Source organism: Meriones unguiculatus, chromosome 12, assembly GCF_030254825.1.
Source record: "Meriones unguiculatus strain TT.TT164.6M chromosome 12, Bangor_MerUng_6.1, whole genome shotgun sequence".
NCBI classification, from domain to species: Eukaryota; Metazoa; Chordata; class Mammalia; order Rodentia; family Muridae; genus Meriones; species Meriones unguiculatus.
The window spans coordinates 90,727,859-90,744,359 of record NC_083360.1 but is presented as its reverse complement, the minus strand read 5'-3'; the positions used below and the strand labels follow the sequence as shown (position 1 = coordinate 90,744,359).

The 16,501-nt window shown below is 38.8% G+C and overlaps 1 protein-coding gene across 6 annotated transcripts in view; it reads left to right on the top strand.

Moving 5' to 3' along the window:
- Positions 1-14,800, top strand: part of Asb3 (ankyrin repeat and SOCS box containing 3) — a 78,517-nt gene extending 63,717 nt beyond the window's left edge. For all 6 annotated transcript variants that reach the window (XM_021629287.2, XM_021629292.2, XM_060366181.1 and 3 more), the window contains 2 exons: positions 1,883-2,013; positions 12,550-14,800. In XM_021629287.2, coding sequence (XP_021484962.1) covers positions 1,883-2,013; positions 12,550-12,755 — 337 coding nt within the window. In that variant the 3' untranslated portion in view covers positions 12,756-14,800. The remainder of the gene's footprint in view (positions 1-1,882; positions 2,014-12,549) is intronic.
- Positions 14,801-16,501: the final 1,701 nt, after the last annotated feature.

Here is a 16,501-nt window from a genome sequence, read left to right as displayed (position 1 = left end):
GTTTAGAGTTTTATTTAGTTTTTCTACCTTGCATTTCTTTGTGTGTTTGTGGGGGGAGGGAGTTATGTGTTCATTAATGTGCCTGTGTTTTTGGAGGTCAGAGACGAGTGGGGATACTTCTATCTGCCCCTCCCTTTTCTCAGTGTGCTTTCTAAGGTACCAACAACTGAACTGCCCGTCTTGCTCCATTCCGATTCTTTCATTTGTTCCCTCAAAGTGTCTGCAAAAATTGAACATGAAAAGAATTTGTTTTGTATTAATTGAATGAAAAAATAAATAAAAGGAGGATATAACTGTTCCTAAGGAGTTAAGATGTTCTATTATAGATATAAGGGAGAGCGTAGGCAGAGGCATCTGGAGAGTCCAAAGTGAACATGATCAGTTGACTGAACAGAACCATGTAAGGAGAAGGGGGAGGGGAGAGCAAGACAGGAAGAGAGGAGAACCAGGAGCCAAGGGGCCAGGAGACTAAAAGGCCAAGATACTGGCATAGCAAAAATGGCTGGGTTATTTAGGGAGGAGAAGCTACAGAAAGAGGCCCAGCCTAGTGCCTGGGCTAGAGAGTGTGTAGGAAATGGTGGGGTATACTAGCCAAGATGTCTCTTTAACAGGTACTGGTAATGCTGAGAAAGGCTGGTGGACAGTGTCTGCTTTGATATCTTAAACAGGCACCTTAGCAATTTGTGTGGGTTTGAGACCTAACAGTAATGTATTTTTCTTCACTGTGGGGCTGTTTAGTTGATCTTGATGAGTAATTTTGCTAGGATTTTGAGTTCTCTTAAAGTTGTGACTGAATTTCATGTGTATAATGATGTGAGATCTAAAAGATACAATACTGAAGTTTTCATATTCTAGTAATATTAAGTATTTAAATACATCATTTACTTTTAAAAGTATGTGTATTCTTGTATATTTTTATAAAGTCTGCAAGTTATATATTATGTTATGTATTATGTAAGAGAGCTAGAGTTTAAAGAATTTAGACATTAGACATTTAAGTAGAAGAGGTGTATTAGAAATAAGGACTTGTGTGGCTGGAGAGATGGCTTAGAGGTTAAGAGCACTGACTGCTCTTCCAGAGGTCCTGAGTTCAATTCTAGACAAACACATGGTGGCTCACAACCATCTATAATGAGATCTGATGCCCTCTGCTGGCGTATAGGCACACATGCAGGCAGAACGCTGTGTACATAATAAATAATCTTAAGACATCAGGACTTACTTGAAACCAGTGTTGTGTTGTGTTTTGTTTTGTTTTCAGTAGATACCAAGTATTTCTAATATTTGGGGAAACTCTGTATGTGGATTGCTAGGGAATCCTGTATTGTTTTGAAAAAAGAGAGGAAGATCTGTTAATGTGGAACTCATTTCCATCCTTAAAGTTGGAATCACTCTTTAGGGCTGAATCTATAGTATGGAAGATTCTTTAGAATAGCTGTATAATCCCTGGGAATGGTATGGTGATGGGAGCTGTGGCATAGTGGAACCATTTCTCTTGTATACTCAACAGTGAGTGGAGATTTTTGAGCTTTATTCTTTCTGGATCATTCTGCATCTGTAGGGACTATATTTGTCAAGACAGCTCAGTTGGGAGGAGATAATAGCAAGTCCACCCAAGACACTGGTGCTTTTTCCAATGGAAAAGGAAGGGCCTGCTTTTCAGGAGTATAGAGAATTCTCATGACGCCCCTGCAGAGTTGCACAGGTCTATTTCATTTCTAGGAGTCCACTGAACTTGTCTTAGTTGTATTGATACTTTCTGTGTCATTTTATTTTGTCCATTTTATTATTAAGTTCTTGTAAAAATATGAGTGTTGTATTTCTTTCTAGCACTAGCCATATATATAGTTTGTGATGGATTGTCAATGTGTTGTTGATACAGGGTTGACTCAGTCAGCGATGACACTCTTATCTTTACTTTGGAATTTTCTAATTGGAAGAGACTTCCATCAGCTGTTGAGAAGATGCTCTCTGCTCGTGCAAACTCCTCTTGGGCTCTTCAGCAACATTTGGGTAAGAAAGTACAGATTTAAACACACTCCACTTTTCCTTTTCTTGGTTCTCTAGCCATGTTGGAATTTTTCATGGATTTGTTAGAGAACGATAGTAAATTAGGCATAATTCGCATGTGGAGAGGATGAGAAAGTACAGTGATTCCTCTGAGAACTGTGTCTGTTTATAAGTTTAGCCTACAGATCTTATAAAGGGCAGTGATAGCCCTTTTTACTCAGTGATAGCCTTTTGATTTTACAAAGATATATAAACAAAATATTTAGTTTGTATTCAAAAGAATGCTGAACTTAATTTCTCTCTAGAAATTTTTGTGGATTTTTGTTTTCTCTATAACATGTTATCATCTCTGAAAGGAAATATTAACACCTTTAATATTTGTACCTGTCTATATTTCCTGGAAAATTATGTTTTAGTAAATTTTCTCAATATAAAGCAGACTGTGGAAAATCCGCTTTTGAACTTAGGCATACTCAGACTGTGAGAAAAGTTTCTGATGAGGAAGAGTTTTCTGTTTGGGGTATCCAAGCCTTCCAGTTTAAAATTTCTTTAATGGTAATGTGGTAAAGTTCTCTTGCATTGAATTCTCAACATTGCTGTTTGAATATACTTCTACTAATTATGTATTTCCATCATCAGAAAACAAATAATAATTCAGAACAGATAGAATGTGGGACAGTGAACTTGGGAACAAAATATCAAAAGGGCGCATATGACAAAAATGGGAAAATTATTGCAGCACATCAATTATTAAAGATATGTTTGCATTTTCTCTGAAGTCCTTAGCACATGGCAGGTGTGCTTAAATCAGTGATTCTCAATCTGTAGGTTGTGATCCCTTTGGGATCACATATCAGATAATCCTGCATGTCAGACATTTACTAGTAGCTAGTGCTTTTCTCCTCTTTTCTCTAGCTACAACCCCTTTTCTTGATTCCAGTTCTGTATATCCAAGAGCCATTTGGATATTAATGTTTTGTATCTTATGTTTTGATGTATCTATGATTGAATGTGTCATTTTTCTTATAAATCTTTCTGTTTTCTAGTTCTGTAAGTTTGATAACTTGGAGGATGTTATTCTTTAAGAAAATGACATAGAGCCTAACAGCTGTTTGCTATCCATTTCATTCCCAGTAGTGGTGTTTCAGTGCTGTGTATGGACTTCTTTTCTTTCTTTTACCATGCCCAGCTCTTTTTTAAAATTAATTATTTTTATGTGCATTGGTGTTTTGTCTGCATATGTGTCCAGACAACTGTAATCTGCCAAGTAGGTGTATGTGGATTTTGCCATTGTTTGCAAAGAGGTTTGAATGCTATCTAGGTGGTAATATATTTGATTTCAAGGCTAGATCTAGTGGCTCTGTAATTCAGGAAATAATAGTAATCTCTGTATTCAGAAAGCTGGGACAAGAAGATCACAAGTTAAGGCTAGCTTGAACTATATAGTGAGGCCATCCTGTGGTTACACAGTGAGACAGTTTTAAAAACAAGATAATACCTATGTAAGAACCCTTCAGTTACTTTATAATGAGATAAGAACAACCATTATTAATTTTATGCGTTGAAAAACTTTTTCATTATCTTAAAAAATTAAAAATCTTAAAAACTCTAGACTCTTTCACAGGGTGTAGGGGTAATAAATTATTGTCAGCCCTCCTGCATCGTACAGCAGGGTTTTTTTTCCTGTTTATCTAAAAGATTTTCATGGAATATAGTTTGATCATGTTTTTATTTTCCAATTTCTTCCAGATCTTCTACCCCTCTACCTACCCAACTTTAGATTCATTCTCTCTCCCTCTCTTTAACCTCCCCCTTTTTCTCCAAAAATAAAATAATAAAAAAAAATCAAAACAACTAATAACACAAATATTAACAACTCCAACTCTATTGCACCAGTATATCTTACAGGTAGGAACTGATGTAGAGTGTAGGGTCTATAGCTTAGTAATACTGATCTTTATTACTGTGCATAATGCAGTGGATCTTGTGAGTCTGAGGTCTACGTGGATGACATAGTGAGTTTCCAGGTTTAATAATGAGACCCTGTGGAAAACAAAAACAAAACAACTTACTGTGCCAGGTGGATACGTGTGTGACTCTAGCACATACAGCAATTTTAAATTTAATTTAACTTAAAATGTTTGAGATAGGTTCTTACTGTGTAGCCTAGGTTGGCCTTGAGTCTATAGTACCATCTCTGTCTCCAAGTGCTGGGGCTAGAGCTGGTATGCCTTGCTTACATTTTGTAATAAATTCTCTTGATTTAAGGAAAAGGAGACATTTTAAGTCAGTGAGAAAGTTAACTGATTTCTGTTTAAAAAAATATCTTGTTGTGGGAATGTGGGAATCTCACTGGTATTGTGAGATTTTCTTGACAAAGAAGAACGTCCACTGGTATTTGTGGAAGTAATGTCTCTGGCTGTCAAAGTATTTAATAAAAATGTAAAGGTGTAAAACTTTCTAATTAATTTTGATTTTTTTTCTGAGTGTAGTGGTCATGCCTCTAGTCTCAGCATGTAGGAGCTAAAGGCAGATGGAGCAGCACAGGTTGAAGTCTAGCGTGTACTATTGAGATAGGCAACATCAACTGCAGTTTCCCTGTTTGTTTCCACGGTGATTGGGTATTGTTTAATCTGAGAAATAACTACCTTTTGATTAGAAGCATTGCTATCGGCTAAGAAATACTCAGAGGGTAAGACACCAAAATTTTGTTGGGTGTTTATTAAATCTACCTGTGACTCTTCAGAAAAGATGACAGACAGGCTTTCAGTTTATGCCAAAGGTCTGTTCCAATCACTTCTCTGTTGTTAAATACCTTTTGAGCTTCCTTTAACAACTGAGACTTACTTATACCTTTAAATTTTTCTAACTTTCATAACTTTTTAAAATGTCTGGATCCTGCTGGATGGCAATGGAAATATTTTTAGCAGCTGTCTTTAATCTTTCTGAAAAGAACCTAGGGAAAAAAATTTGAAAGTCTGCTTGTTCAGTGTTGGACAGAAGGGAAATCCATTCTAAATAGCTCTTCCAGGAACTAGTGACCTGATTTGGCTTCCTCCTAGCAATGGGGCCCAACAATGGCGTAGCTTTCATAGCAAAAACCTCTCTAGTAATAGTTAAAGCTTTGGGCATAGATTGAAAAATTCATTCTACATATGGACTTAACAGTTCTGGGCAGGTAAAAAAAAATAATCCAGATGTTTAAAACAAACAAACAAAACCCAGCACTTTCATTTGCATCCAGAAAAAGGTGAGATCTTCCTTTGCTGGCATAGTATAACCTCACATTTCCTCCACATGCTTTCACTGCTGTGGTAGATGGTATTCTCTTAAACCATGAACCTTTTCCTCTCTAAGTTGATTTTTCAGGTGTTTTATGACATCAACCTCAAAATAACTACAAAGTTGCAATCCTACTGATGCTTACTTATACAAGAAAACTTGAGGTTTTTTTGGTTTGGTTTGGTTTGGTTTTTTTTTTTTTTTTTGGCAAGGTATAGACTCACATTTGCTAAAACTCTTCAATCTGTTATCTACTTAATGTATGAACTGTATTATTATGTTTCTTAGGTACTTAAGTTAGATATGTGTGCATTTCCTGTTGAAATATTTGAGTTTTGCATTCTAGCTTTAGTCTTCCATAACTCTTGATTGTCTTGTGTGAGTTTTCATGACACAACAGTTTTTACTAAGGCATATGTAAAAACAGAACTGATAGTCAAAACTATAAGCTGATAGAAATATGTCATCCCAGTCTTTTTTCTATAGTGGAACCTATTTCTTCAACATAAATGTGGTTCCTGCTGGTCTTATTTGATTGTTCAGGTTGTTTCACATAACAGATCTCTCATAGTTAATATTACCACCGTCTCTGTAAAGATGGACCCCAACTATGAACATTCCGGCTTCCTGTGTGTGAATGCCAGCTTACCCTTTGCCCTCTGTAGCACCCAGAGCACCAGTCTGATGACTGTATCCTGTCCTGCTCTACCTGTTGAGTACCTTGTTAAAAGAAGAACAGGAAAGGGGAGGGGAATGCAAGACAATTGCAGTTTGGGGCTGAAGAAGAAAAGTTAGTGAATTGTCATGGAATACTTCTTTTGGATTTGTGTCATGGACTTGCCTACGTTCTTGATATATGTTCCCTTCGATGTTGATGTGAAGATTGCCATTTTGAATTAGAGCAGTTGTGATCACCCACGGGTGACCATCATGAAATTGGGTCTACTAACATTCCCTCCTGGAGGGAAGGGCAATTTCATGAGGCTCACTGTAAAAGTAACTTATCTGCCTGGTGTACTTGTCATCTTATAGGCTTATTGCCTCTGTCTGCTAACCTAGGCCTAGTCCTGGAAGCTTCTAGCCTCCAAACAATCTAATGTAGGCTTAGAATGTTTTCAGAATCTGAGACTTATTGCTGCATGAGCTCACCTTTTCTAATTCTTTCTGAACTTTTACTGACTGGTTCAGCTCAGTTGTTCTAGCTCAAACTCCTGTCTGGCTTCTCTCTTGGCTTTTGACTGAATTGCTCTGCTTGACATCATACTAATTTTGGCAATCTCTTTGAATCTTCTGGCTTCTTCTTATTCTCTGCCTTGTTCTGTCTTTAACTTTTTCTAGCTTGTTCTCTCTGCAGCCTTTTTCTGTACAATTGTCCTGGTTAAACTGTCTCATCCCTTTCTCCCACTGTGCTGCTCTAAATAGACTCTTTCCTATCTCCGACTCAATTTCTCAGATCTTTCTCTGATTTATCACTTTATCTTCCCCCTCACTTAGATACCACTTTGAAACCAAAGGTGCTTCGATTTACAAGCTAACTTTATCTTCATTGGTTGGGATTAAAGGTGTGTGCTGAGGACGTGTCTGTATTCTAGCCAGAGGAATTAGAGGTATGTAGCATGTTTGCATTCCGGCTGGATCACCTAGACCTGGGTCTTTGGACGTGCTCTCTTGCGACAGCAGCCATGTTTCTGGATTAAAATCTCTCTACATCTCACAGGGCTCACTACCCTTCAGTAGCCAGTGCCCTCCCTCCCCTCCCAAAAGTTACATAAGAGATAAATCATTAACTCCAATAAAACTGCACTGGTATAGGTTTTTTTAATTTAATATTTTTTGCATTGTTTATTAATTATTATAATTTATTACAGTTTATTCACTTTGTATCATGGCTGTGGCCCCCTTCCTCATCTTCTCCAAATCCCACCCTCCCTCTCTTTTCTCCCCTATGACCCTCCCCTAGTCCACTAATAGGGGAGGACCTTCTCCCCTTCCCTAACCTATCAGATCTCCTCAGGACTGGCTGCATTGTCTTCCTTTGTGGCCTGGCAAGGCTGCACCCCGCCCCAGGGGGAGGTGATCAGAGAGACTGCTACTGAGTTCATGCTAGAGACAACCCTGCTCCCCTTACTAGGGAACTTACTTGAAAAATGAGTATGTGGGTTACATCTGAGCAGGGGTTTTAGGTCCTTGGTTGGGGTATCAATTCTCTTCAGGCCTCAAGGGCTCAATTTTGGGGGCTCTGTTGGTCTCATTTTGGAGCTCCTGTCTCCTCCAGGTCTTTCTATCTCACCCTTCTTTCATAAAATTCCATGCGTTCTGCCCGAAGTTTGGCTGAGTCTCAGCCTCTGCTTTGATATCTCAATCAGTGGAGTCTTTCAGAGGCCATCTGTGGTAGGCTGTCCTGTTTCTTATCTTCTCCTGTTTCCGTTGTCTGTTGTGTTTCTGAATGAGGATTGAGCATCTTCCCAAGCATCTTCCTTGTTATTTAGCTTCTTTAGGAGTAAAGATTTGAGTATGTTTATCCTATATTATGTGTCTAATAACCACTTATGAGTAAGGATATACCATGTGTGAATTTCTGCTTCTGAGTTACCTCACTCAAGATGATCTAGTTCCCACCATTTGCCTGCACATTTCATGATTTCCTTGTTTTTAATAGCTGAGTAGTATTCCATTGTGTAAATGTACCACAATTTCTATATCCATTCTTCCATTGAGGAACTTCTAAGTTGTTTCCAGATTCTGGCTATTATGAATAGAGCTGCTACAACATGGTTGAGCAAAGGTTCTTGTTGTATAGTTGAGCGTCTTTTGGATATAGGCCTAGGAGTGGTATAGCTGCATCTTGAGGAAGCACTATTACTAGTTTTCTGAGAAAGCTCCAAATTGATTTCCAAAGTGGTTGTACAAGTTTACATTCCCACCAGCAATGGAGGTGGGTTATTACCCTTTCTCTACATCCTCTCCATCATGTGTTGTCACTTGAGTTTTTGTTCTTAGCCATTCTGATGGGGGTAATGTGAAATCTCACGGTTGTTTTGATTTGGATCTCCCTGATGACTAAAGGAACATTTCTTTAACTATTTCTCTGCCTTTCGATATTCTTCTATTGAGAATTCTCTGTTTAGCTCTGTACCCCATTTTTTAGTTGGATTATTTGGTTTGTTGGTGTTTAACTTCTTAAGTTCTTTTTATATTCTGGATATTAGCCCTTTGTCAGATATAGGGTTGGTGAAGATCCTTGTCCAATCCGTAGGCTGTCGTTTTGTTCTGATGACAGTGTCCTTTGTCTTACAGAAGCTTTTCCGTTTCATGAGGTCCCATTATTGATTGTTGATCTTAGAGCCTGTGTATTGGTGTTCTGTTCAGGGTAAATTATATACATTCCACAAGAATATTATACCAACAAGAAATAAATGCACACACCTACAGATACTTGATTTTTGACAAAGAAGCCAAAACAATACAATGGAAAAAAGATAACATCTCTAACAAATGGTGCTGGTCTAACTGGATGTCTACATTTAGAAAAATACAAACATCCATATTTGTCACGCTGCACAAAACTAAATCCAAGTGGATCAAAGACTTCAACATAAAACCAGACACACTAAACCTGTTAGGAAAAAAAATGTGGGGAAGAGCCGATAACTCATTGGCATAAGAGACAACTTCCAGATTTTCTTTTTTAATCAAAAAATTTCCTGGGGATTTAGCTGTCTTTGAGCACCCAAGCTCGTACAAGTAACCCAGAGAAATTCACTGGTCTATTTAGCTAGACTTGGATGAGTTTCTTTCTGTGCCTCTTCTATTTTGGAAGAAAAAAAAAATCACATAACAATTACAACTTATAAAAGACTTTTCCTTTTAATTTCATAGAAGGACTGAGGAACTGCATCTGTTTGAGCAGGCCCCATAATCAGATAACATGCTCTCAAAATCCCAGTGCTGTATCCACAGTATGAAGAACGAGAAATTGAAAAATATTGACTCAAGAGTTTCTGATTCAGTATGACATTGACAGCCAGTGGCTCATGCATTAGAGAAATCTGTTGTATTCTTTGTTTCAAGTACAAATGACTTTATCCCAAAGTGGGTTTTCCATGTCGATGGTGGTGACATACAGAAAACTGATTTTCCTCTTAGAGATAAAATGCTGCAAAGGAGCACGATCCAGGTCCTGTGGTGAGGTTCTTTATGATGTTGACACATTTGGACTTCAACAAATACCCTGCAGTTAGTAATAATAAAGTATGTGTGTAATACAATTGGTAAAAAAATAAACTGCAGTTTTTCAATAAGCACATAGGCAAAGTTAAAGTTTTCAGGACTAAGTATCTTAAAGCAAAAAGATTATGTATGTATGAGAGTATTAAGAGCCGTGGGAATGTCTTTAGGATCTTATAAGAAGTATCTAGATCAGTCCAACACTATTCTCTTAGAAACATTTTCAACACTGTGTCAGAAACTTCATATTAAGATCTCGCCATCTCCTTCCATGCATCTCTTTGAGTTTATTGTGTGTGAATATAGGGGACCAGGTGGGAAACAGGTGTCACAATCAGTGGCTTCTCACCTTACTGCTGAATTAGATGGTCTCCATTTATTTCCTTTATTGCTACCTTTATACCAGTCATTCCTCAGATTTTATTTTCTTGCCCATATTAGTTACCTTTCTGTATCTGTGACTGAAATATCTGAGGTAACAACTGAAAGCTGAGAATTGCTTATTCTGGCTCATAACTGCAGAGATTTCAGTCTGCACAGTGGAGAGAGTGTTGCAAGCGTATCAGTGTATAATGTTATTATCTGGAAGCAGGTAATTAATTTGTTTGGCTGCTTTGAAGTTTCTTGAAGGGTCAACAGCCTTCAAGGTTATACCATTAGATCCCTGTCTACACAGCATATCTAATCAGGCTTTTGTCTATTTGTATTTTGAAGCTCAGCTACTTGTGGGTAAATAAGTTGGACTAGTCTGTATTAGGAGAGGTTCAATGACTAGCCGACCTGAGAGCACACTGCAGCACCATGGCTGCTGTAAGCTAGATCCAAGTGATGGCTTCTGAGTGCATTACCTGATACTGCCTAGGGTTCAGTTACATAAAATATGCCATGCATTATATAAAACTCACACTGTCTGACTAGAAAAGTTGCACATAAGCCAACAGGAAAACTAAAACCATGTGTTTGAGACTCCATAATGCTTTCTTTGGATTCCTATAGGTTTTTTGAATACAAAATTAAGGAGGTAATTTGCTCTAGTTAAAGTCAATTATTGACTTTAGGTATTTCTTTTTCTTTAAATTTTCACCAGTGTTAGGTAACTAATGAATTTTGCTCCAGCATTGTCAAACATATATTTTATATGCTGAGTGATAAATATTGTTAGATGAGCAAAAGCTTTTAAACGTTAATTTTATTTTCAAAATCCTCATGATTCTTATTCAGATCTTACATTATACTTATGGATGGCAATTATTATGGTACCACAAAGTCACATGTGTGTCATACACTACCACAACTATGCATATACACATTATCCTTATACCGAATTTCAAAATTATACTCAACTGTATTTCTCTGGCTCTTTGTATTTCCTTCAGCAATGATGCTGTTCATTTGGCATGTGAGTTTTTACCGTCATTTATATTCCATCACTACTCTCCTGTGTTTCAGGTTGCTTCCCATCATTTTGTTCTCAGTTTTTCCTAATGACAGCTGTTTTCAAAACTCCTAGTACACTAAAGAGAAACTGAGATTCTTAGATACTGAGTTGACTTCAGCTGTTTTGCTCTGGTGAATTTGGAGTGTTAGAAAGTGAGCTTTGGGCCCTGCGGGCTGAGGGCGTAAAGAATGATGTGAGTTGGCCCCAGCTGTGCTCGCCGTACTTGACTTGGTGCTGCTGCCGGAGCTCCCTTGTCACTGCTGCATCTCGCAGGCAGTTGGAGATTTCTCTGCTGACAAGGTTCGAGTCCCACAAAGCATTAGCAGTTTTGTTTCGTGTGGACATGAGCTTCTTCGGTTAACACTTGCATTTCGGAAATTGAAACTGCTATCATCTGGTGGCTCTCAGTTACATGCACATGGATTATTCTCTGACAGTCTTCGTCCTGCTAACGCTACAGCAGATATCCACCCACACGTAGGGTCTTTGGGGACAGATGGATCTACGTTTGACTCCTGGCTCTGCCATGTAGATAGATAGCTTTGTGATGTTTGAAGTATTACTGACACTTCTTTTTAAACCTCCATTTTCCTATCATACATAGCATGGTAATATATCCCAGGGGCTGTAGGCGTGGTAGGATATATGCATAAGAAGCCCAGATAAACAAATAAGTGAATAAAATTGTGTGTGCGTGTATACATGTATGTATAGCCCAGAGTAAATGATACAAAATTTAAAATATCTGGAAAGTGCATAGGCATGTGGCATAGAGGACATTCTCTTTCTGTGACAATTTTGAAATTTCATTCTTTAAAAAATAGTTTTATAATGTCTGGATATTTGTGTGTGTGTGTGTGTGTGTACATGCATGCCTGGTGCCCATGGAGGCCAGAAGAGAGAATCCCTTGAAACTGGAGTTACAGATAGTTGTAAGCCACCGTGTTGCTGCTCTAAATTGAGCCTGGATCCTGAACATTCCCTCTTTCATCTGTGATATAAAATAAAATAACAAGGTCTGGGAGGATGGCTCAAAAATTAAGAGCATGTTCAGTTCAGACACTCTTCGCAATGAAACAGACTGAGAGGAAAGTAGAATTTAAACATTGATCTTTTCTGGCTCTGGATGCTGACTTGAGTGTGTGACCAACCGAAGGGAGAGCAGCCAGTTGAAGAGAATAATTGAAAGGTTCATGTACTTGTCCTGACCCAGCAGACTTCTTTCAGAACAAGACTAAGCAGCATACCATTTCACATATTGGTTGTTTACCTTAATGTATTGTGAGAGAGAGAGAGAGAGAGAGAGAGAGCACGTGCGCCCATGCATGTGTGTGTACACTTGTGTTCATGGTAGTGTGCACAAATTCCTTTGAGACAGTTTCTCACTGAATCCGGAGGTAGATGGGTAGCCAGCAAACCCTAGTGATACTCCTGTCTCTGTCTTCTATGGTGTTGGCTCTGAGGTGCCAGCTGCCACTCTGGCTTTTACATAGGTTCTGAAGTTCAAGCTCTTTCATGGCAAGAGCTCTTACTTACTGAACCATTTGTTTACTCCACTGTCAGTTAAAATGTTGTTTTTTTTGTTTCTTCAGCCTCTGTTCCAAGCCTAAGCCATCTTTGTCGTTTGGAAATTCGGGCCAGTCTGAAAGCAGAACACCTTCATTCTGACGTTTTCATCTGTCAGTTGCCACTTCCCAGAACTCTGCAGAGCTATTTACTTTATGAAGAGGTTTTGAAGACGAATGAGATTCCAGAACCAGCAGCTATTCGTGATGGAGAAAGCAGCAGGGCCACCTGACACAGCTCTTTTAATTCTGTTTAGTCAAAAAGGTGGCTTGTGTGGTTCTTTGGATTTGGGGATAATAGGAAATGAAAATGTTTTCATCTGGGCTTCACAGTTCTCCTCCCCAGTATTTCGAACCTTACCTCATCCTGCCTTACTTTTTTTATATCTCCAATGCACATTGTGTGTAATATACGTTTACCTGACCATTGTCTGCTTTATTCTGCTAATGAACTGTGATTGCTGCTATGGTGCTGGAGGTGGCCTCTTTAACTTGGGATTCATGTTCACCTGTGCTGGAAGCCAAGGATGGAACCCATAAACTTTCCACTAAGAATATATAACAACTGTGCTTTTGAATCATTTACTGTAGTCATTTTGTTTAGTATGAAAATCTTCAGTGTTTATAAAAAGAAATTTTCCTGCATTGTCCTAATCTGTCCTCATTTCTTAACTTGGACATATTTTTTCTTTGTTTGTTTGTTTTGCTTTTTGAAACAGGGTTTCTCGGTGTAGCCTTGGCTGTCCTGCACTTGCTTTGTAGACTGGTCTACAAACTCAGAAATCTGCCTGCTCTACTTCCCCGAGTGTTGGAATTACAGTCGAGCTCGGTGGCCCCGTGATTCGTGGCTAACTCAGACATTTTTATGAGGTGTTGATAGTCTTGCATTTTCACATGTAAATTCAGGGGGATTCTTCTTTTAAAGAGCATAGAAAGTCATATTGCTGGTCTCCCACCCCCAGTTCCTTTCTGTACACTCTTTATTGCAAAAATATACCCCATTTGTAGTCTGCAAAGACAGGAACATACTCAGAGGCATACACAATATAAAAAATGATCAGTTTTAGAAGTGTTTTACTGCACTTAGAATATTAATAAGGAAACTGCTGTCCAGGCTCTACTTCTTTGCTGTTATGGAGTGATCAGCCCGTGACCGAAAATGATGGATCCTAGAGCAAAAGCGAGGGCTGGAAGAGCCAGGGGTGAAAGAGACCTCAGGTGGTGGTGAGCTCAGCTAGAGTAGACTCTCAGCAGGCAGATTTCAGTGAGGCAGGTTTTTTAAATGGGGAAACAAAAGATACTTAAACCTTTGGGTGGTGGGTAGGAGCTTTCAGGGCAAGTGTATATTATTGGCTTGGGCCATGGTGCTGGGATGTGTCATTTGCATAAGAAGCATTGGAGGTGCTGCTGGACATGACCTTAGAAGAGAAGAGGACGTTTAACCTGGCTACCAGGCTGTGTTATTATCTAGAGTGGGGCAAAAGTGGGATCACAGGCCTACTTGGGCTGGGACATGCAGTCCTGGGGGCAGGGGAGGAGGGCATCCTACTCCTGCTGATCTCAGCGTGAGATTTCCAGCATTTGGACATGCCTCAACCTCACTCTTGCTCTGGTCTGGCTCCTCCTGTTCCACGGCTCCCAACCCCACAGGAAACCTGAATGGGACATTCATAGAGCACCATGTGTAGAGAAAGAAAGGTACACATTTCAGTTATTAGTGCTAAATATGACAGCCTTTATTCAGCTCCAGAATAAGAGGGCAGCTTTGTTCCTATGAATCAGTAATGGTTAATTATATTCTATTTTTTCTGGATGTATTTTCAGACCATTGATGAAGTAAGAACCTTAGCATCCTGCCTTTCTTCCCCTTGTAAGTTTTTTGTTGTTATTTTTTAATACTCTCTTTCTTCCCCTTGTAAGTTTTTACAACTGTTTTTTCTAAAGCTCGAGTCAAGAAAAATCAAACATGGTCAAGTCAGTTGTTTGAGGAACTGGAAGCTAGCCTTAAGAGGAAGGTACCAGGGTGATTCTGTCCTATGACAGGCAGCACAGGCTGGTTTCCACAGGAAGCAGGTCTTCATCTCCTGCCAGCAACCGATAGCTGGGCGGATCAGCTGGGCCCATCTGATAGGCCCTTCAAAGAAGCATGCTGAAGGTGAACTTCATGGAATTGATTGGAAAGACAAGCTCATTCTTCACATTCAAGTCTAGCTTGTTGAGGGTGTATTGAAAATCAGGCAGAATCTGATCAGTTTAATAAAGGTATTCTAAAATTGTATGCACTGTGTTTTTTTTTTTAAGTGCACAATCTTTATTATTCAAACTCCATTTCAGGTTTTGTCTTTGCTTATGGCCAAGTATACATAAAATGTTTTAAAAGCTTATCTTTTAATGTATTTTGTTTTTGTTCAAATGTATACACCCTAATTTTTCATAAGTCATTGAGGTCTTACGTTGAAGCCCTAAAAGTCAATACAGATAGCCCCTGATGAGTTTTTAGCTTTACAATAGTTTAAAAAAAAAAAAAGTGACAAACATTCCAGAGAAACTGCACTCTGAAACTTGATCCCCCCCCCTTAGGCTAGCAATACACAGTGTGGTATTCTCTTGGATTCCAATGATGCTGAGCAGTGACAGTGCGTTGCAGCTCCCAGCCAGCCACATGATCAGGAGGGTGACTGTAGAGACCGAGTGCTCACAGAGAAGCAGTAGAGAAACCAAGAATTTTAAGCTCACAGGCTTATTTCCTCGTCAGTGGAAGGCAAGTTAGTTATAACAGTTTTTGCAGTCACATATAATTGAGGTGTCAGGAGTTGCATGTGGGTAAAACTTAGGGGATTCATTACGTAGGTCCTTGTGTAACTTGAGGCAGTTGTCTGAAAACTCCTGCATTCTGCCAGTGTGGACCTTGGGCATCTTAGGAACACATTCCCTTTGGAGGTAGGCAGTGTTTCTTAGTTAAATATAGGCACATAAAACAATTTGCTTCTGAGATATCTCACTCAGGATGATCTTTTCCAGTTCCCACCATTTACCTGGAAATTTCATGATTTCCTTGTTTTTTATTGCTGAGTAATATTCCATTGTGTAGCTGTACCACAATTTCTGTATCCATTCCTCAACTAAGGGACATCTGGGCTGTTTCCAGCTTCTGGCTATTACAAATAAAGCTGCTACAAACATGGTTGAGCAGATGTCCTTGTGTACTTGAGCGTCTTTTGGATATATAAATTTGCACACACTATCATAATATTTTTATAATTATGTCTTTTTTTTTTTTTTAGACAGGGTTTCTCTGTGTAGCCCTGGCTCTCCTGGAACCAGACTAGCCTTGAATTCACAGAGATCCACCTGTCTCTGTCTCCCAAGTGCTCGATTAAAGGCGTGCACCATTACCACCTGGCTTGTGCCTTTTCTAGTCTCCTTGTTTTTAAAAGCAAAAAAAAAAAAAAAAAAAAGAAAGAAAGAAAAAATCAAAACAAAAAAAAAAAACCTCTTAGGAATAGTGCTTCCTTAAGATTCAGCTATACCACTCCTAGGCATATATCCAAAATATGAAAATATGCACAAGTGTACAACGAGGACATTTGCTCAACCATATTTGTAGCAGCTTAATTCATAATAGCCAGAATCTGGAAACAAACTAGATGTCCCTTAATTGAGGAATGGATACAGAAATTGTATATTTACACAGTGGGATACTACTCAGCAATTAAAAACAAGGAAATCTGCTTGCAAATGGTGGGAGCTAGAAAAGATCATCCTGAGTGAGGTATCCCAGAAGCAGAAAAACACACATGGTATTTACTCGTAAGTGGATGTTAGACATATAATATAGGATAATCATACTAAAAATCTATACACCTAAGGAAGCTAATCAAGAAGGAGGACCCTGGGTAAGATGCTCAATCTTTACTCAGAAAGGCAAATGGGACAGACATCAGAAGAGGGAGAAAACAGGACAGGGGCCTACCACAGA